The sequence below is a fragment of the Phacochoerus africanus genome, chromosome 15 (genome assembly GCF_016906955.1).
Source record: "Phacochoerus africanus isolate WHEZ1 chromosome 15, ROS_Pafr_v1, whole genome shotgun sequence".
Lineage (NCBI taxonomy): Eukaryota > Metazoa > Chordata > Mammalia > Artiodactyla > Suidae > Phacochoerus > Phacochoerus africanus.
Window position 1 is genome coordinate 40,837,422 of NC_062558.1, and position 21,635 is coordinate 40,859,056.

At 42.8% G+C, this 21,635-nt stretch overlaps 1 protein-coding gene and 1 long non-coding RNA gene across 2 annotated transcripts in view; one reads left to right on the forward strand and one right to left on the reverse strand.

The window, feature by feature from the left end:
* The window catches only part of LOC125116709 (uncharacterized), a 37,850-nt gene extending 34,865 nt beyond the window's left edge, over positions 1-2,985 (forward strand). The window contains exon 3 of the long non-coding RNA XR_007132410.1: positions 1,263-2,985. This is a non-coding gene — a long non-coding RNA (uncharacterized LOC125116709). The remainder of the gene's footprint in view (positions 1-1,262) is intronic.
* A 4,941-nt stretch (positions 2,986-7,926) lies between these two features.
* The window catches only part of SPPL3 (signal peptide peptidase like 3), a 120,618-nt gene continuing 106,909 nt past the window's right edge, over positions 7,927-21,635 (reverse strand). Inside the window, exons 5-11 of the mRNA XM_047759406.1 lie at positions 20,675-20,753; positions 19,587-19,699; positions 12,020-12,126; positions 11,361-11,524; positions 10,430-10,629; positions 9,221-9,330; positions 7,927-8,501 (exon numbers count right to left, since the gene is read on the reverse strand). Of these exons, the coding sequence (XP_047615362.1) occupies positions 8,430-8,501; positions 9,221-9,330; positions 10,430-10,629; positions 11,361-11,524; positions 12,020-12,126; positions 19,587-19,699; positions 20,675-20,753 (845 nt within the window). The 3' untranslated portion in view covers positions 7,927-8,429. The remainder of the gene's footprint in view (positions 8,502-9,220; positions 9,331-10,429; positions 10,630-11,360; positions 11,525-12,019; positions 12,127-19,586; positions 19,700-20,674; positions 20,754-21,635) is intronic.

The window sequence follows — 21,635 nt, forward strand, 5'->3', positions numbered from 1 at the left end:
GTTAGAGGTTGATACTCTTTGCTTTAAGCAGCCAAAATATTAAGGATCCATTAGGCAGAATCTGTCCCAACTCAGTTCCCACAAGGACAAACTCAGGACCTTCTGCAGTCACCACCTCCATGTTCTGTAACAGGGGCTTTATGCTTCCCCTCTGAGCATTCTGCTCAGACTGGGCTGGAAAATGATTAAGGCCTAAGGTGCCCTCTTAAGAAATGGCTCAAGGAAGGCCCTAGTGGCTCTGGGAGGCCACTGCTAAAACCTGACCGGGGCGACTAACTGGGCCCTTCCCCCAAGGAGCTGTGGCTGCAGAGGGGCTGCCCGGACATCCTAGGATATGCGGATATGGGACACCTTTGCACTAAGTGCTTCAGTGTGTCGAGGAAAACGTCAAGACCCTGGACTGGCATAGGCTTATGGTTAGAGATCCTGTTATCTACATAGCAGCCACTCAGTTCTGAAAGCCTAGACTACGACTGAAGAGCCCTCACTCCTCAGTGGACGGATAACCAGTTTCCCCAGTTATGAACTGGGAGTATTGTGGAAACTGTGGTCATCTGAACAATGAAAGTGTGTCTATCTGTTTAAATGTGATTATTTTAATTGTATTTTTAACTCCATGAAGATTGGTTGTCTGTACAGGGAACGAAAACTCTATAAACCTGAATAGTACCTAATATTCATTTAATACTTCAAATAAGGCACCTTTTGTCCCATTCCAGATTAAGAGGCTAAGCCTCAGAGGAGCTGTGTCACTAAGGCAGGTCCCAAGTGGCCTTTGAGGGATGTGTGCTGGCAGGTGACTTCACACACAGAATGTGTGGGAGTGTGTTCCCACCTCTCATGTTGGAAATATCTTGTATATTCCCCAAGGCTTTAGATACCATTTCTATGCTTTCATCCAGTTTTTTAGCTAGAACAGAACTCCCCATCTTTTCCTTATCTTTGGTAATTACCTGGAGTCATCTTCTAGCTCCCACCCTCAGCATCTGACAGCAGCAAGTTCTGTCCATTCTTCCCATCCCCCCGAGCCCAGGGCAACTCTCACAGGTGGGGGTTGGTGGGGGGGTGGCACACAGCAGCATTAGTAAGGGAAGGCCTGTTGGCAAAACAGCTCAGTGAAGACCAAGGTGAAAGGTGGACGGAGGCAGGGAGACCCCTAGGTGACATCCAATGGCACAAGCCCTGAATGCACTGGTGGCTGTGGACTGGGCAGAGGCCGGGGTGGGTAGGGGTATCTGTCCACTCACAGAGTTTCTGGGCAGGACCTGCTGACAGCGTTGGAGAAGACAGCAATGTTCACCATCGTCCAGCGGGCAAGATCGTGACTCAGCCGTGGAACCCTTCATCTCAGTGGCCAGGTCCTCAATCTACTTTGTGAAGCCAGGTCTCTGCCCTCCCCAGTAAGTCTGCACAGTGGCTACTTTATACCTGGGGAAAAAACCCTAAAAAAAAACAATCAAGCCACAACACTGAAAGTATGAGGAAACCCACTGTCTCCAATGGAAACGATTCAACCACTAGAAGTCAGGTGTCCGAGCTTGCTGCATCCAGGAAGATGCAGCAGGCTGAGCAAACTCTCGTTAGAAGGCTGACATGTAACCTGCCTGGAGCAAGTTTGTGGCAAGGCAGAGGACTGGCACCCAGAATCCGGGGGCTGGAATCCTGGCAAGGGGCCACCTTAATGCCCTCTGCCTTTGTCCTCTGGACACCCACATCCTGTCTTTCATTCCTCGCAAGGCAAGTCTGCCGCCCGCTGCCTGGCAGATGTCCTGCCTCCCAGTCTTGAGTCGTGTTCCCTAACTGCTCCCCACTCCTCTGTCTTCTCTGGGTCTCGTGAGACCCCTAGGACCCAGTGGCCACTGCAGGTGGCTCAAGGACTCCCCTATTTTAGGACCCCTCAGGACTGCTGTTGCCTGCGAACCAGTGGCAGGTTTGACAGGTTCTATCCAATAGGAGACAGTCTTCTTGGAACTTAAGAAACTGACCAGGCAGAATCCAGACAAAACGCAGTGAAGCTAAGGGAATCTCTAACTACTCCAATACCTGAGAGCCCCACAGCACAACAAAGGGATAAGTACTGAAGAGCCTGATGAAGTTAGGATTTCCATAAGAGACCACAGCCTGCTAACTGCTGGCTCTAAATAGGGAGACTTCCAAACTGCTACTTTCAGCTGCCATCAACACATCTGGCCCAGTGCTGACTTGTGTCCATCAGGAGCACTGGGCTTCATGTGCCCAATGGTACAGGAAAAAGGAGTGCTCATAAACCTGCCTTCACCCTTCTCTTGGCCACGAGCATGCAGCCCTGTGAAACAGACTCCCAGCCACCCCTTTGCCATTTACAGCTAGGCCCAGAGCTGCACAGAAAGCCAAGGACTGCAGCTCTGTGCTGCACCACTGAGTAACCTCGTGTGAGGATGACCACCACCCCACTTTCCCCACACATCACATGAGCTGAAACAAGGCCTGCACTAGACCACGAGGGTAGGGAACCAGAATGTCTGGTTCTGTTCAAGGAGCACCCAGTCAGTGCCTTACACAGCTTAAGGTAAAACATGACTGAGTTACCTCAAAATGGATGGGAAAGGGCTTTGAATTCTAAGAGAAAGATTGAGGAAGAAACAAATTATGGCTTGACACAGTCAAAAGGAGGAGTGGGAAAAGTACTGTTCTGGGAGAGGCTCCATACATGAGAAGCCGGATTTGAACCTGAAGATGTTAAGCATTTAGTCTTACAAGTAAAAAGCAGTCTGCACATTGCACAGGAACAGAAATAATTTCTGGATTGTAGAAAGAAAAGCAGCTCTTACTTGGCTTATCCCTCCCAGAATGGGAGCGGGCCCAAGTTCTGTTACTGGGATTTGCAGCACTTTAGTAACAAACTGCTATGGCAAGGCTGAAAATTGTAAGACACTGATGAAAGAAATCAAAGATGACACAAACAAAGATATATATGATGTTCTTGGATTGGAAGAATCAACATTGTCAAAATGACCATACTACCCAAGGCGATCTATAGATTTAACACAATCCCTATCAAATTACCAATGGCATTTTTCACAGAACTAGAACAAAAATTTAGAACTTTGTATAGAAACACAAAGTATCCAAGTAACCATAGCAATCTTAAGAAAGAAAAATGGAGTTGGAGGAATCAGATTCCCTGACTTCAGACTATACTACAAAGCTACCGTCATCAAAACAGAATGGTACTGGCACAAAAACAAAAAGTGTAGACCAATGGGACAGGATAGAAAGCCCAGAGATAAACCCATGCACCTATGGTCAATTAATCTATGACAAAGGAGGCAATAATATACAAATGGAGAAAAGACAGTCTCTTAAATAAGTGGTGCTGAGAAAACTAGCACATTCATGTAAAAGAATGAAATTAGAACATTCTCTAACACCAAACACAAAGACTCAAATTGGATTAAAGACCTAAACATAGGTTGGATACTAAACTTTAGAGGAAAACACAGGCAGAACACTATCATAAACTACAGCAATGTCTTTCTGGCCTACCTCCTAGAGTTATGAAAATTAAAAAAAAACAACAAATGGAACTTTAATTAACTTACAAGCTTTTGCATAGCGAAAGAAACCATAAACAAAATGAAAAGACAATCCACAGAATGGGAGAAAATATTTGCCAAAGAAGTAACCAACGGGAATAATCTCCAAAACATACAAACATCTCAATGCGTCTCTATATCTAAAAAAAAAACCCAATCAAAAAATGGGCAGAAGATCTAAACAGACATTTCTCCAAAGATAGATGGCCAAAAACCACATGAAAAGATGCTCAACATCACTAATTATTGGAGAAATACAAATCGAAACTACAATGGGAGGAGTTCCTGCTGTGGTGTAACGGGATCAGCCATGTCTTGGGAACACCAGGATGGGATGCAGGCTCACTGGCCCACCATGGTGGGCTAAGAATCCGGCATTGCTGCAGCTGTAGCTTCAGTCACAACTCCAGCTCAGATGTGATCCCTGGCGTGGGAACTCTATGAGCTGCAGGGAGGATAAAAAAGAAAAAAACAAAACTAACAATGGGGTGTCACCTCACACCAGTCAGAATGGCTATCATCAAAATGTCTACAAACAATAACTGCTGGAGAGGGTGTGGCGAAAACGGAACCCTCCTACACTGCTGGTAGAAATGTAAATTGGTACAACCATTATGGAAAACAGTATGGAGCTTCCTTAAAAAACTAAATAAAGAACTGCCATATGATCCAGCAGTCCCACTCCTGGCATATATATATGAAGAAAACCAGAATTTGAAAGATACACACACCCTAATGTTTGCTGCAGCACTTTTTACAATAGCCAAGACATGGAAGCAACCTTAACGTCCATCAAGGAATTCTCACTGTGGCACAGTGGGTTAAGGATCAGGCTTTGTCTGTGGTGATGCGGTTTTGATCCCTGGCCTTGGAACTTCCATATACCACAGGCACAGCCAAAAACCAAAAGACAAAACTAGAAAACCACAAATGTCCATTGACAGAGGAATGAATAAAGATGTGGAACACGTATACAATGGATTATCACTCAGCCATAAAAAAGAACGAAATAATGCCATTTGCAGCAACATGGGTGGACCTAGAGATCATCATACTAAGGCAAGTAAATCAGAAAGAGAAAGACATTAATACCACCTTTATGTGTAATTTTTTAAATGATACAAAATAGAAACAGATTCACAGATTTTGAAATTACCAAAGGGGAAATGTGTATGTGGGGGGGGGGGAATGGATAAATTAGAGGTTTGGAATTACATATACATATTACTATACATAAAATATATAATGACCTAATATATAGCAGAGGGAACTGGACTCAATATTCTATAATAACCAGAATTCACATCTTGGCTCAGTGGTAACCCAACTAATATCCATGAGGACGTGGCCTTATTCAGTGGATTAAGGATCTGGCATGGCTGCAGCTCTGATTCGACCTCTAGCCTGAGAACTCACATATGCCATGAGTGTGGTCCTAAAAAAAAAGAAAAAAAAGTCTGTAATAATCTATATGGGGAAAAAAACCACCTATATATGTATAACTGATTTACTTTGCTGTATACCTAAAACTAACACAACATTGTAAATCAACTATACTCCAATGGAATTTAAAAAAAAAGAACAACTCTTACCTAGCTTATCCCTCCCAGAAGAGGGGAAGGCCTGAGTCTTTTATTAGAATTGCAGTTCTCCAATATAAATTGCTGTAGAAAGGCCAACACCTGTGTTAGGAGCCCTTGTTTTTGAAGTGATGTTATTGTTGAAAATTGCAAAAGAAATGGGATTGAGTGAACAAAGGAGACTGCCCAGGCCAGTGTGCACTGGAAAACCAGAAGGAGAACAGGCCGGTTTCCTTCTGAGCCCGTGCTGTCTGACCTGCTTCTGTGGAAGAGAACTGCACAGTTGACATTCATTTATGTACAAAACTGCTACATTCTGAGGTGCTGATGTAAATGTAAGGCTTTATAAAACACACATATCTACATACAACACTGGATCTGGTCAGCAGTGAGAACTGCTATGCAGACACGGTAGATTCTATTTTTAACACTTTATTGGCAAAACAGAACTCCCTTCCTTCCACCCATACAGAGTAACTAGTCCTTTTGTTTTTCTTGTGGGTAACATAACTTACCTCCTTAACCAAGGCCTGTGCTGGCAATTCAGAGGGTAGCCTCTCCCGCCCCCCGCCCCCCCCATCCCTCCAGTTCCAGTTTGAGTTGTTCTGACTCAGGGAGCGGTGTAGCCATCTTATTCAGAAAAGGCATAAACGGTAATAACAGCAATGGAACGTGCTAGGCTTTGCATAAACTTGGCTGACACATCTCTATTAGCTAAAATTAAAAAGAAGAAAGTTAACTGTGAGAGTTCCAACATGCAGACTCTGGGGGAAGATGATCCCAGACCAGGGAGAGAGGGAGGACGGGGGTCCACGCTAGAAGTCTGTCAACATGCCTTGCCTAATGCAAGGACTTCCTAGAATACCCTCAAACTTCAAGTATCTGAGAAACCAGGAGAAATGAGATGAGGACATAACTGTATCAAGTAAAGGAGGGAGGCTGGAAGGAGAAAGCCAGGCTTTAACCAACCCCCTGCCCCCGGCCACCTTTCCCCACTAGAAGAGCACTGCACTTTCGGAAGCGGCCAATTCTAGTGTGTCTGCTGTGCTTAATTTAAGACAGGAGTATCTGCAGTTCCTCTGCCAAAGCTTTAAGGGCTTTGAAGACTAGAACTGGAATCCAAATTACATTCAGGAATCCTGTGTGGGTATTTTCCCCCTCTAAAACTGCAAAGAAGTGAAGATGACAAAATTTACATTTTCTTCTGTCTGGAATTTAGTTTTGTAATGAAAAGTTAGAAATACATTTTTGAGTATTTATGAATAGTTAGAAAAATTAAAATGAAAAACTGCCAGGATATTACTTCTAACCATTATTGGCACTTGCCCTTAATCAGAGTCGTTCTGGAAGATTCCCCTCACTTCCTGCCCTCCCCCGTTTAGCCATTAGCATACTAAGAAACAACTACGGCTGCTAAGCAGGAGGCTCACTTTGAGTCTTCACAAAAACCCAGAAGCTGTTTTGAGTTCCGAGGACAGCAGAAGCCTCACAGAAGAAGCCTTGTTCTCAGACGTTTGTAGGGTGAACCAGAGCTGCAGGAGACCTGTCTGACCACAGGGGCCTCTCGCCAGTCTCCTGAACAGGCAGAGCAGGTAGGAGATGATGGGTGCTCTGCTTGGTACCAAAAACCAAAAGTGAAGGTGAGGTAACAAAGGCTAGAAAGGAGCCATTCATTAAAAAATAACAACAAAAACCAAACAGCCCTCAGCAGGATCTAAAGACATGGGGGTGGGATAGCAGTGCACCATTCTGACAGCCTCAGGCTCCCCTGACAGCTCTAGCCCCAGGACCCACAACGCACTAGTATATACACAGGTCGCCTGCTGAAGGGAGAAACCAGGACACTGGGCCCTTCTTCATCCTGCTCTCAGGTGTGCAGGCCAATCCCAGGCCACTTCTCAGCAGGCTGCGGCTGCTTCGACAAAGGCAAGCAGACATGACACTACAGTTACTGCCGGGAAGCTGGCTCTCCAGCAAAGGTCACAGCACACAGCTGGATTCTAAGGGTCACAGCGCTTGCTCTTCCCACAATTCCTGGAATATAGAGAACATTTGTCCCCAACATCCAGTTGTCGCCACAGGTAAACCAAGACTGTAATCACAACAGCAAGGACAGGATTGTGTTGTTTTCCTTTTTTTTCTTAAAGGAGTGAGGGCATGGAAAATACAGCACACCAATGAAACAAAACACCAAAAAAAAAAAAAAATACAAAAAAATAGAAAATAGAAAAATGTATTTACAAGTAGTACATTACTATGATCAGAAAGCACAAAGACACCTGCTGCTATAATACATGCATTGGTTCAAGAAGAAACTACCAAAGCCCTGCAAGGGAGAAGCCTGTAAAAACAAAAAAAAGGGCCAAAAAGTTTTAACTTTTCATCCCTAATTTGCTACACTGATCAAAACCAAATGACAGCCCCCCTAAAGTCCATGAGTATATCAGTACAAATACTATACTGGTCTTTAACTGCACGTTCGGTTGTGGAGGGAAAGACAGCAGCTGACCCATATACAAGGAAGCCAGAGTGAACTGCTCTACATGCTAAAAATTACAGCAAGCCCCTGTCTGCTACACAGCATGATCTTAGCAGGTTTTAATTTTCGTTTGTTCATATATATCTATGTGCATGTGTGTGTAGGTATGTATGTATAAAAACCGTGCCCCTGTTCACTGCCAACACATCCAGGTGGACATGAGCTCATTACAACAGATTCTTGTGTGTATGTTGTAAGAAGTCACTCAATGTCTGTGGATTTAATAAGTCACTTCACACCACAGAAAATATTTAATAAATCCAAAAAAAGGAAAGAATATAACGACAGAAGAGCTTCTGTCTCAGTTCTCTGAAACTGAGTCCCCCATAGGAAACTGGTCCCAAAGTTCTTGAGGGTTCACTGAAGAAACCAGTTTGCTAATGTTTCTCATCCTTTTAGTGTTCAAAGGTACAGAACGACTCCTTGCCGGTGTCAGTTTCAACAGTCACATCTCCATCCCCCAGAGGTAACAGTCTGGTGCAGATCCATAAAAATGGGGGAGGAAGGAGCGCTAGGGAGGGCCTGTCCTTTCAGGAGGGGCTCCACCACTCCAACGGCGGGAAGAGAAAGAACCACACAGGGCTCCAGCACCTCGCTCCTGCAAATGCAAAATCCGGTCACACAGCAGTCCTTAGACAGGTACATCTCCAAGTACCAGGCCAGCTCTAAGAGGAAACAAAACCACGAGTTGACAGAAAAGGATTTAGAAGCCATCTGGTCACTCTCTGTGATCCATCATACTTCCAGGAATCGGGAGCTGCTGGACTTGGAGTGGAATGGCTCAGACCACATCCGCCGTAGGTCACCCTGGGAAAGAAGGAACAGGACTAAGTGACAGATTTAAACATGAGGCACAACTACAAGTCCTTGCTGACTCCTAATCTCAGATCAATTGCCTCTGTGAGAATCAAAGGTCATTCAAATTTTACTCACTGAAAGGTAGCCCATCTTTCTTTGAAGAATTTACCAGAAGAGCTCTTAGGCCCCCCTTCAGAAGAGAAGGGCTTTTACTAACTCTCTTTTGGTGGCAGTTCTGTCATTCATGAGTCAAATGACCTAGGGAAGTTAACCTCTGTGTCTGTTTCCTCATCTGTAATGTGTGGATGATATAAACATAAATCTTGTAAATCAGATAATGTCCTTAGATTTATAACATATTTCTTAATTATTTTCAAACGTTAATGCGCAGTATTAAAAGAGCTGTTAAGTGGCAATAGGGTGCTGCTTTTAAGGGAAAGAGGAGTCTGCAGCTGGGCTTTAGGGATTTCAGTTAATTAACTCATGACCAGGTGGTCAGGGATCTACTCATTAGTATTTTTGGCCAGCAGCTATAAGAATCCAGAAGAGGTTGCTAGTATCAAGTCAGCAAAAATATATAAACAAATATAAAAGCAAAAACACGCCACTCTCAAGATCAAGAGCTTAGGGTGTTAAGCAGAACCACCTCCAGCAAGGAGAATACATGCGGTAAGTCCAGGGTCAATGCCAAGTTATTGTTTTCACTGGTTTATAACTGCTTCTCTCACCTTTAAATAGGCCATTGTGAGGAGTGGCAATAAGGTAAATGGCACCAAATAGAGAAGGGCGGGCTGGGCTGCTCGGTGAATTCGAGATGCCACAGTAGCAGTGAGCAGACCTGTGGAGAGACAGGAATATTCGTGAATGACTCCAAGGAGCCAGCCCCAAGACAGAAGAGCCTCTGTTACCTGGCTGCTTCTTGGCAGTCTTGAGATCATATAGCTCTAAGTGACACATTCTACCCAATGGTAGGGAGTAAAACACCCCACTCAAGCAGGTAAAGAGACAAGGAGCAGCACAGGCTTTAAACACCTAAAATTCCAAGGACCTGTGAGTGGTCAAGGCCCATTTCTTGCTCAAGTCCCTGGTTCCGGGTCTCATTTCAGCCCCAAGTGTGCCTGCTCTCCCTCTGTCTCTGTGGTATATGATGACAGCATTGGAGGCAAAAGACAGGAGTTCAAGTTCCAACTCTGCTGCTTACAACAGCTATGTAACCTTGACCAAGGCCTTTCACAACCCTGAGCCTTGGCTTTCACATCTGTCTAGTGAGGACAACACCAGGTGTCCTGCTGTGCTCAGAGTTTTCCGAGTGCACTGGTAATGAGCCCCGGCTATGGCGGTGTGGAGTGTTCCTTGGGCAGGAGGTGGGAGGTGAGGGATGCTCCTTCCCACTCACTGCCGCAGATGATGCAGGTGCAAAAAGGTTACTACTGTTTCTACAATCCAATTACAGCCATCTCTTCCTGTCTGCCTGAACCAGAGCTGGAGAGAGAAAAACTAGTCTAGGGAGAGCCCAAGATCAGAGGTGACAGAAATGTCAGAGCAGATGAAAGGAAATACTGTCTAATAAAGTAGGAAATAAACATGACATTCATTAAACTCAAGCTGAAGACTTAATTAAGCATGCAGGCTGATCCACAATCAGTGTGTGGTAGGTGTTCTCAACTCTGAGGTCTGATCATACTTTTCTTACAACATTCTCCAGACATATTATTGGATAGGGAACTGGGCTCCTGGCCAATACAGAGAGCATCTTTCCTCTCACGGGCCAGTTGTTTTTTTTTTTTTCTTTCCCCTTCTCTGTGGTTGTTTACAATAGCAACCAGAGTTACTGCTGTCCTTCCATCTAGCATCTGCAGCTGGAAGATGTGTTTTAATTCTAGAGGTTGGAGGATAGCCAGAGAGGTGATCACATGCAGCCTCTCTGGTTTTCTTACCTACAAAGTAGCCAATGAGGGTGCAGTGAAAGTAGGAAACCTTCTGCATGCGTCCAGAGATGTTGGCGGGCCCAGAGGCACTGCAGGAGTCACCGTTGGCTTGCTTTTTGTAGTTGTCATAACGAAGGACAAAACACAACAGGAGTCCAGGCATCACGATGTCTCCAATGCCCAACATGGAGAAGTGACTGCCAGTGGAGCTGGAATGCAGTGTCACACGTCAGGGGTGCTGCCCTTTATAACCCTATCTCTCCTGTGCAAAGTCTGCTCACTTTCTAAGAAGTCAAATGACTTACCTGAACAGTGGATAGAAATCTCTACTGAACACAACACTAGTTTTTAAGAAGTCAGAGATTAAAAGCCACGGGAGTATTGGAATGGAGGCCTTGAGCCCCACCCCTCAGGGCTTGGGGAGAGTATTTCTCAAGCGACTGCCCAGGTGATCTGCTTAGGCACTGCTACCTCTAGAAATGTCAGGCAACTCACTGTGTCACACATTCACCACTAAGACTTCAAATAAGCACCTGACTACCATCAGATATAGGAGACTGAAACAGCACATTGATTTTTCCAAGATTACAGTTCCAGGAACTGCATAATTTTAGCATTAGGACATATTTTCACAAATGTCTTAGCTGTAAGAATGATCTGGATTCTGCCCTCCAGCCAACTTTAAACTACGGTGAGAGCAGTAACATATGGTTGTTTGATAACAGTGGTTAATAATAGCACCCATATCACTTAATGATCACTCTTTTCAAATCAGGTCAGTATTCCCTTCCTCATCTGTAAAATGGAGACGACTCACAACACCTCCCAGTCCAGCATCAGAATGCTGATGACAAGGACAGACCAATGAGGTACGGAGGGGCAGAAGAATGCAGTGTCCCCACCATCACATGAGGAGGCTCACCCAACCTGCCAGTCCTACCTGGGGAAGACCAGTTTTCCAGGCAGAGATAGGCGAGGAACATCGCGCCCAACATTGGGCCCCAAGTGGAGCTTCCGGGACAGAACGTCAAGGGGATTGTCAGCCGGTTGTGTGGCCACCTTCACCATGACGTTGCTATTGAAGATGTAGGCGGAGAAGAACACCTGCCAAGGGGAGAGTCACCTATGAGGGATGGAACTGGAAAACACCAGGATCTCAGTACCAACCCTCTTTGTTCTTAAGGCAAAGTCCCAGCACAACGTCAAGCTTTTTTGAGGGCATGTTTTGAGGAGAAAGAAAATCTTTGCTCCTGTGTGTACTTGCAGACTTCTCTCCACACTCAGGGGAGTCCCTTATAGCAGAGCTGGCAGTGCTCCCAGGGCAGAGCACCTTGTCTGCCTGCTCCCTCTTCCACCCCAAGAGTCACACACACTCTATCTATTGTCACAAGTCTCAACAAACAAAGGCACAGAGAGCTGCCTGCTCACCTTTTAATAGGTACAGTGCAGGACTGGAGAAGTGGCCTCAGATAGGAGATACTCTGGCCAGTGAGACTCTGGATACTTAGAGTTAACAATTTTCAGGAGTGAATGCTCCAATTAAACACAAAGGAGAACAGCAGCTTTGGGGAAACAGATACTCGCCCAATAGACACTCACCCAAAAGACATCGTAGATTAGAAGCCCTGAGAGCAGCAGGCAGGAGACCTTGAGGCTGGGCAGACGGACGAAGGCGATCATGGCGACACAGAGACCCATGGCCAAGGCTGGGGAGGGGACAGCAGTCAGTGGAGCACAGGCTCAGTGCTTCTCCACAAGGTACTCAACCCATAAACCGAATAGAGTCTGTAAGTCCCTGGGGCAGCCCTAAGCCCCAATCTAAGACATTTACCTGGTACTAGTGCAAAGTGCCCACCCTTAAGCTCACTCTGACCTACCAGAATTTGGGAAAATGCCTTTTCTCGCTATAGCTGTTGCTCAACAGTCTATGAGTAGGAGACTATTCTGAATGAAAAACCTGTGAGCCAAGCCCAGTTCCTGACTTCCCAGCTCTTGTTACCTGACTCCCCCCTTACTTCGGATGCATCACCCTTGCTCCTTTACAGCCAACTCACACCCTAGATCACACCCTTTTCATTTACTTAAGGACACTGTTCCAGTTATTCATTTTATGCTCATCCTACCACACCTGGGTCTAAACTAAACACAGTCACAGTACTGCTAAGTGACAGGATTTTCCATGACTCTGCACAATGTCATTCTATCCCTAATCTTCCAAACAAACTCTGGGTTCCTTTTCTTTTTTCTTTAAATGGCTGCACCCACAGCATATGGAAATTCCTAGGCCAGGGGTTGAATCCAAGCCACAGCTGCAAGCTATGTCACAGATGCAGCAACACTGGCTCCTTTAACCCACTGCGCCAGGCTGTGTATTGAACCTGTGCCCCTGTAACGACCGAAGCCGATGCATCACACTTTTAACCCACTGTACCACAACAGAACTCCTGAGTTCCTTTTCAACCTCTCACAACCTTTATCACATACAGCCAGTCTACAACCACTGTGGGGTACTCCTCTTTACTGTCGCTGCACACCCTGGTTATGGTTCCCTAGACTTCCCACTTTCTCTCCTTTCCACTTACTCTTCACTGCCTTGTCAAAAGTCAGTCCACATCATTCCTTGCGGTAAGTCACTAGGTTTTCTACTCTGTGATGGATCAAGTCTGACTGTAAAGTCACATAGCTTGGGCATCACTCACTGAATGGCGCTGTGCCACGTGGGTTCGGCCTCACAGCCTCCTTCTTGCTCCTACTCCTTCTCTCTAAGCTGAGCTACTGCTCAAGTTTCCCCGTGGTACTCCAAGTTCCCTGTCTGAAGAAGCAGCAGGCATCCCATCTGACTATGTCAGAAAAGGTTCTTAATACAAGCATGGTGAATGACAACCACTCCCGCCCAAACGGTACAGCGCCACTAGCTGCGTTACAGCCCCGAAACACACTCTCAACTCTTCATCCAGCTTGCCTCTCTCTTTTTCCTCACTCTTTTCATTCACATAATCCTTACCTCCTCCTTTGGGCTGTTCCAAGCCAAAAGGAAGAGGTGATAACTTTCCCTCACTCCATGTTGTTTGAGAAAGTCCCAAGATGTTCCCCTAATAGCTTTACTAGCAAATAAAACTTTGGTTAAATGTAAATTAATCAAAAGTGTTAGTTAGAGAAATAAATTATTACTCTCAGCCACTTAGCTCTAATTATTTTCAGTATACTACTGATATAATCTCTGTATCACCTTGTCTTCCACAACCAGTAGGGCCACGGACAAAGACAATGACACCAAACCAAAAATGTTCTCTAAAAGGACTAGGTAACCTGGAAGGTCTCAAACAGTGCTCACTTCCAAGATGCAGGAGCTCCGGGTAGCTAAGCATGATGAGGACTAAAGGCCAGAGCCTAGCATTTACAGCAAGAAAAAAGCCAATGATTAGATTTCTGGGATTGAACTTTTTTTTTTTTTGGTCTTTTTGTCTTTTCTATGGCTGCTTCTGTGGCATATGGAAGTTCCCAGGCTACGGTTCTAATCAGAGCTATAGCCGCCGACCTACGCCAGCCAGAGCCACAGCAACATGGGATCTGAGCCAAGTCTTCGACTTACACCACAGCTCGGGGCAACGCCAGATCCTTAACCCACTGAGCGAGGCCAGGGATCAAACCCGCAACCTCATGGTTCCTAGTCGGATTCGTTAACCACTGAGCCACAATGGAAACTCCAGACTGAACATTTTCTAATCACAGGCTACTAGCAAGTGCTATAAAGCAAGCCATCTTTCAAGAATCTTCTAGGCCCTGAACTGCTCAGGTGAAGCAGACTGTGAGTCCAGTTCAATCCTTGAATATAAGATATGTTATACAAGATTCATCAGCCTTTGCAAACATACCACACCACTTATTCTTTCAAGTCTTCCTAAATGTAAAAGGTTTGTCAGATGAAACTGAGTAGATAAAAAAGCTATAGATTTAGTTCAAGAAAACTCTAAAGTCCTCTTTTCTCACCATCTTGAGTTCTCAATTTCCAGGAAGGCCCAACTATATTTATTTATTTAAAAAAAATTTTTTTTATTAAAGTATAGTTGATTTGCAGTATTGTGCCAACTTCTGCTGTAAAGTCTCTTCTTAATATTAATGCTTCTTGGTATAACTCTGAAAATATTCTTCATGCCTTGCCCTCTAAAACCACCACATTTATCATTGTTTTCACTCTAACTTCAGAGAACTGAGTTCAATTAAAAAAATACTCACTTAAAAAAATTCTACAACCATGTTACCACTGCCTACAAAATGATTTGATTCTGCAGAGAAGTCTGTCAAGACAATCTCCACTTCAGAGAAGAATATATTTCAGAATGTTAAAGGTGCATGGCTAAAAAGCTATCTTTTCTATAATAGCAAAAACCCAGTAATACACACCTAAAACACTTATTTGAGAACAAACAACTAAAAACTAAAAAGCACAAAGACTTTTTTTTTTCCCCAGGGAAAACTCCAAACTTAGTCACAAAGGCAGTTTCACCAGTACAAATGGGTAGAAAGAAGAGATCCTTGGACAAGCAGATACTGGCAAGTAGCAAACATGATAGAAAATAATATAAAAGTTTACAAGTTAGAGCCAATAAGGTTTTGGGGAACCTCCCTGAACACTTAAATTCCATAATAGCAATCTCTTCCTGATCTTGGTCACTGCGAAAATAGTGAGGTGGGGGCTGGGGGGTTGTTTTTTTTTTTTTCTAGATGGCCAATTTTTACTGACTCTTTAACAGTCCAGAAGAAAAGAATCCTGTAGTGAGATGGCTCCTTCGCACGGCTGTAGAGAGCTGCTTCTCGCACTCTTCCTTTAGTGAGTCTAATAAGCCCATCCCCACCCCTGCCTGCAGCAGTACAGTGAGGAAAATTTTGCTGACCTGCTCTCAAATATGAGTTTCAGAAGGCTGTGTAAATCAGTTTATCTTGAAAAGAATGTCATTGTGCCTCATGCCAACTTTTTCTTTCTTAGTAACACACTACTTTGGTATTTTCCTGTTCTATGTAATGCTCGGGGAGGGGAGAGAATATAAAGATCATACTGCTTACTGTTTTGAGAGGTATATGATCTTTTAAAACTTGGATCAGCAGCTTAGTAAACTTAAAACCCTTAGCAGAACGGTAAATAGGGTCATATGTGTTGGGGACACATGAGTAAAAGTTCCATGAAAGTAGATCCACCGCAAGTTAGGAGTGACCACCCTCAGACCACCCAGGGGGCTAGATGCTAGTTTAAGCATCACTGTCACCAGATGGACTTTGGGTGCCAGGATCAAGACGAATCACACCTGGTTAGGTGATTATGACTTTTCTATTCCTCTGTTAAAACAGCAGAACCCACAACTTTCTCATCTCATTTCATATACCATCTATGGAGATTTATGGGAGTGAGCTCGTTTAAAATTCAAGGATATCATCACAAAACAGGATCTCTTAAGAGTCAATTTTTATGGACTGAAATAATCTAGTTTAAATTTTATTCAACTAACCAGCATTTCCAGTTTTGGTTCAGAACCAGCAGTGAAGTTCCCATTACTAGAAACTGACTGGTATCCATGAGGATATGGGTTTGGTCCCTGGCCTCGCTCAGTGGATTAAGGATCCAGCATTGCTGTGAGCTGTGGTGCAGGTCACAGACATGGCTCGGATCCTGCATTGCTGTGGCTGTGGCATAGGCTGGCAGCTCCAGATCTGATTTGATGCCTAGCCTGGAAACTTCCATATGCTGGGCACTAGTGATTTTGACTCTGCCTTCCTATTCTGAGTCATTAAAGATCCAATATATAAGTCTAAAGGGTAACTGATCTGCAACCTCATGGAACTACTTCTGAGTTCCAATACTTGGTTTACAATAAGCACTCCAAAAAAAAAGAAAAAAAAAAGAAAAAAATCACTGAACTATGACAACAAATATACATAAATTATATACTTATAAATTATAAATATAAGTTTAACATTTAAAAAAGATATCAAACTATAAAAACAGGTTTTCTATGAATTTTAACATGTGCATGGACTTGCAGAGTGACCACACTTAGTGCTGAACAGTGTTCCACCTCAACAAAACTCCTGTGCTATTTCTTTATAGTCACACTCTGCTCCCCACATAACCACTGGCAACCAGTGTTCTGTATTCCATCACTATAATTTTGTCTTCTTAAGCAAAAAATGTAATTTCAGAGGACTTGCAATCCACTCTATAGTTTCAATACCTTAGAGCTTTTTTAAAAATGTTTTTTTCTAATTTTTATTTTTATGGACCCATCTACAGCATATGGAAGTTCCTGGGCCAGGACTGAATCTGAGCCCCATTTGCTGGATCCTTTAACCTGCTGCACTGTGCTGGGGATCAAACCCATGCCTCCATAAGTGATGCAAGCTGCTGCAGTCAGGTTCTTAACCCACTGCACCACAGCGGGAATTCCTAGAGCTTTCAACTTATTAACCTGACACATAAATTTCACATCCTTGTACTGATCAAAATAACTTATGAGAAAAAAACAAAAAACAAAACCTTGGGACATAAGGATAAGTTTTTAGTTTTCCTTGAGGTTTGAAATTTCTTCCTTATTAAAGACTATATTGCTGATTCTGGATCACAGAAAAAAAATACAGTTTAAAATCCTTTTTATCAAATTCTATCCAATTTGACCATGAGCAGAATTCTCATCTTTGGTTTTAAGTTAATTCACATTTTTAATACAAGTGTTTCTTAAATTGTAAACATAAAAACACTGCTAAAAAAAAACCAAACAAACCCAAACTGTGCACCAAATACTATAACTTAGTTAAAATGAGAGTATATATATTCCAATGTCACAGTACTTAAAATTGGGTGCATAACTTAACCCCTCCTGCACTTGAGGCACAGACAAAAAGCATCATTCTGGGTGGCTCTATAGTGAGATGATACTGAGTGGCAGTTACACTGTAGCTGAGCTGTCCTCAGTGCCTGCAAAGAAGAGGAGCCCCTCAGAGCTGGACCTGGCACTGCTTCCAAAGAGCTCTATTCCAAGGTCTTGATTAGCTTGTGGCTGCTTGGAACAGGGAATAGGATTAATGTGATCCATACCCAAAATCTCCACTTTTCAAATTCCTTCCTTAAAAAAAATCTTTAGATAGTGTTACAGTGTTTTAACACCCTTCCCTTCTGAAACACTGTAAGAAAGGAAAAGGTGAACAGGCTCTGTGGGGCAAAGCAGTTGAAACTTCTTGAGATTAGGAAAACAATCTCTGAATGTGAGAGAAAGGAGGTGGAGATGGTTACAGGGTCTTAAAGAAAAGTCTAAAAATGTCTTATGGGAGAGAATAGAAAGGAGACTTTGGGAAATGATGTTTTGATAGTAAGTATGAAATATACACAGGAGTTCTGTGACTTTGGGAAGTCATGTCTCTGAACCTGCTTCCTCTTCTGTAAAGAATCTAAAATACTGCACAAATGATCCTACCTTCAATACAGAAACAGAGTCACACACACAGTGGTTGCCAAGGGGGCAGGAAGAGGGAGTGGGATGGACTAGGAGTTTGGGGTTAGTAGATGCAAACTATTACATTTAGAATAGATAAGCAATGAGGTCCTACTTCTACAGCAGAGGGAACTACATCCAATCTTCTGAGGACAGACAATGATGGAAAAATAACACTAAAGAAAGAATGTATATATATGTATGACTGGGTCACTGCTGTATAGCAGAAACTGGCACAACACTGTAAATCAACTATACTTTAATAATAAATTTTTAAAAGTAGTACCTAGTTCAAAGAGTTGTTTTCAGGATTAAATGAGAAAATCCATATAAAACACCTAGCAGAGTGCCTAACGTATAAAAAGCACTCAATAAATGTAGCTATTATCGAGGTTGCAGGTTCCATCCCTGGCCTCGCTCAGTGGGTTAAGGATCTGGCGTTGCCATGAGCTGTGGTGTAGCTCGCACTCGGCTCGGGTCTGGCGTTGCTGTGGCTGTGGTGTAAACCGGTGGCTACAGCCCTGGGAACCTCCATGTGCCGTGGGAAGCGGCCCTAAAAAAGGCAAAAAGATAACAAAAAAAGAATTAAAAATTCAGGATTATTTATAATATTCTTAAACTATTAAAAAGGTTATGATATACTTTTATATAATGATATAGACATGTATTTATATCATCACACAAAGGAAGTCTAACACATTATATATGACATACATTATTATAATACATTCCACATATTTATGTATTATAGTGAAATCCCATTTATATTAAGAAAGTATAGTTTACACAAAAATCTGTATTCCAGTTTTCATAGGCCCGTTATTCCTAATAGCCAAAAAAATTGGAAGCAACTGATGAAGGGATAAACAAAATTGATATATCTACACAATTAAATAGTATTTGGGCATAAAAAGGAGTGAAGTAGTGATACAAGTTACAATATGGATAAACCTCGAAAACATCAATGCTAAGTGAAAGAAGGTAGACACAAAAGGTCATGTATGATTTTGTTTATGTGTAATGTCCATAAGAGGCAAATTCACAGACACAGAAAGTAGATTAGTGGATGCCCAGGGCTAGGTGAGGAGTGGGGAAGTGACTAAAAGGAATGGGTTTTGCAGAGTGGGTGATGAAAATGCTCTAAAATTGACTGTAGTGATGGTTGCACAACTCTGTGAATACACTAAAAAGTACTGAACTGTACGCTTTAAATAGGTAAACCGTATGATATGTAAATTACATCTCAAAAAGTTGTTATTAAAAATTATCTTAATGAGTTCCAGCTGTGGAGCAGTGGGTTAAGAATCAGACTACAGTTCTCGTCCTGCAGCAGTAATGAAGCAACTAGTATCCATGAAGACATGGGCTGCAGATGCAACTCAGATCTAGCAAGGCTGTGGCTGTGGCATAGGCCAGCAGCTAAAGCTCCAATTCAACCCCTATCCTGGGAACCTCCATATGCGGTAGGTGCAGCCCTAAAACGCAAACAAACAAACAAAAACACCCATAAAAACTTAAGAATGTGGGTAAAAATAATAAACTCGATACACAACACCAGCTTTGGACATCTAATAGTCATAGTAATCACAGATAGTATTACTAAAACACAGAAGATAGACAAAAAGAGGACAATTTAACTATAAATTGTATTAAAATTTAACCTTGCCTCATACTAGTTAACTTACCATCCATGAGAAGCCAATGGCCAGTGAGAACCCATATGAGGACGAGCATGACAGACAAAGAGAACGATAGTAGCTCAGCAGCAGTGAAACGCCCACAGCAACCAAAGGAAATCCTGGAAAACACACAACACTTATTGGACTAATGGACAACAAATAACCAAACTCTAACATTCAATAACATTCAATAACCAAACTCTCCTTTATGACCAGACTTTGCAATTGGCCAGATTAGAACAGTAATCCAAAATACCCAAATCTCTTTGGAATAAACCACAGGAAGTTCATAAGAAATATACTTGTGCATGCATTTGATAATGCACTTTTTATCCTACTGAAAATTTAAAGTGGTAATATCCATCTCTGGATAATCTAAATATAGGGGAAATTCTAATTTTTATGAGGAAAACAAAATGAAGAAAGTCAATAGTTATACAATTAAGATGGCACATCTATTTGGTTATTACTAATTCCTGGGAAGATCAGCCACCCCAAGCGACTGATTAGTGCATACAGCATCTCCATCAGCATAGCATTTTGTTTCCATGGAGCAATGGCTTTAAGATAAGGAATGAACAATGAGATTAAATTTAAGTGGCCAGTATATATTCTATGTAATCAAGATGAAAACCAAAGAATATCTGAGTCAAACACTATTTTCTTATTTTTTTTTTTTGGTTGAACCCACAGCATGTGGAAACTCCTGCTCCAGGGATCAAACCCACACCACAGTGGCAACCCAAGCCACAACAGTGACAATGTCAGGTCCTTAACACGCTGTGCCACAAGGGAACTCCAAGCACTATTTTCATATTCCATTAACTAACTAGTAAAGGAATGAAAATGATGCTTCAAAAAAATCCTGCTCACTCTTCAATAATCTAAGCAAGGAAGCATACTACAATGACTCAGATTTCCTAAGATTTGTTTATATTTCCTCTGGAATAAAAAGGTGCAAAAAAAAAGTACTATATTCCAGTTTTTAAAGACCAAACATCTCACTTTCCAGTGTTTTGTGTCCTTCAGTCAATTGCTGTCGAGCATGAGAGACATATAAGTTTACAATTTAGAGGAAAATCCCAAGTCCTTACTTGTTCTGAGGTGAACAGGGTCTTGTTAAATACTGGCACATCGGGAGAAGAAGAAAAGCAAAAGCTATTGTTGCAAGAACTGGAGGAAGAAAACATATGGTTAAATTTTTTTGTTGTTTATTATTTTACTTAATCATAAGAAAAATGGGATGATGTACGGAAATAATCATTGCCCAGACACTTTATCAACAAATGCATAAATGATATTAATTAGAGAAGAAAAGTATCTTCCTTTAGCACCACACCGACGGCCACTTTAAAAAAGATTTGAGGGAGTTCCCGTCGTGGCTTAGTGGTTAACGAATCCAACTAGGAACAATGAGGTTGCAGGTTTGATCCCTGGCCTTGCTCAGTGGGTTAAGGATCCAGCGTTGCGGTGAGCTGTGGTGTAGGTTTGCAGACGTGGCCTGGATCTTGCGTTGCTGTGGCTGTGGTGTAGGCCGGCAGCTACAGCTCCAATTAGACCGCTAGCCCAGGAACCTCCATATGCCGTGGGTGCGGCCCTAGAAAAAGACAAAAAATAAATAAATAAAAAATAAAAATAAAAAAGATGTGAGGTAGAGATAGTATTGGTAGGTTTTCTCATTCTCCTCTATCTCAACAAGAAAAGAAAAACAGCAGACAAGGTATGATCTCCTAACAAATAAAGTAGCATTTTGATGTTTTATACATGTCCATCATGGCTCAGCTTGAAAACTCATCACATAGCTAACAGCTGAATTACTTTGATCAGCTATCAATGTTTCTATCTGCAGAAACATGGGTTGCCAATGACCACTCTGCCAAACTGGACCTCTGGTAACCTACCAGACAAGGAGCCACAGCCAAAGCAATCTTGCTCTGCTGTCGCAAAGCTCATGAGTTTTCAACCCCTGGCCTTTCATTCATATTAGGTTGGCAGGTCTGATCTGATGATAGAGGTATCAAGTAGTTCAGGAAGGGTCGGGGAAGAGAAAGCCAG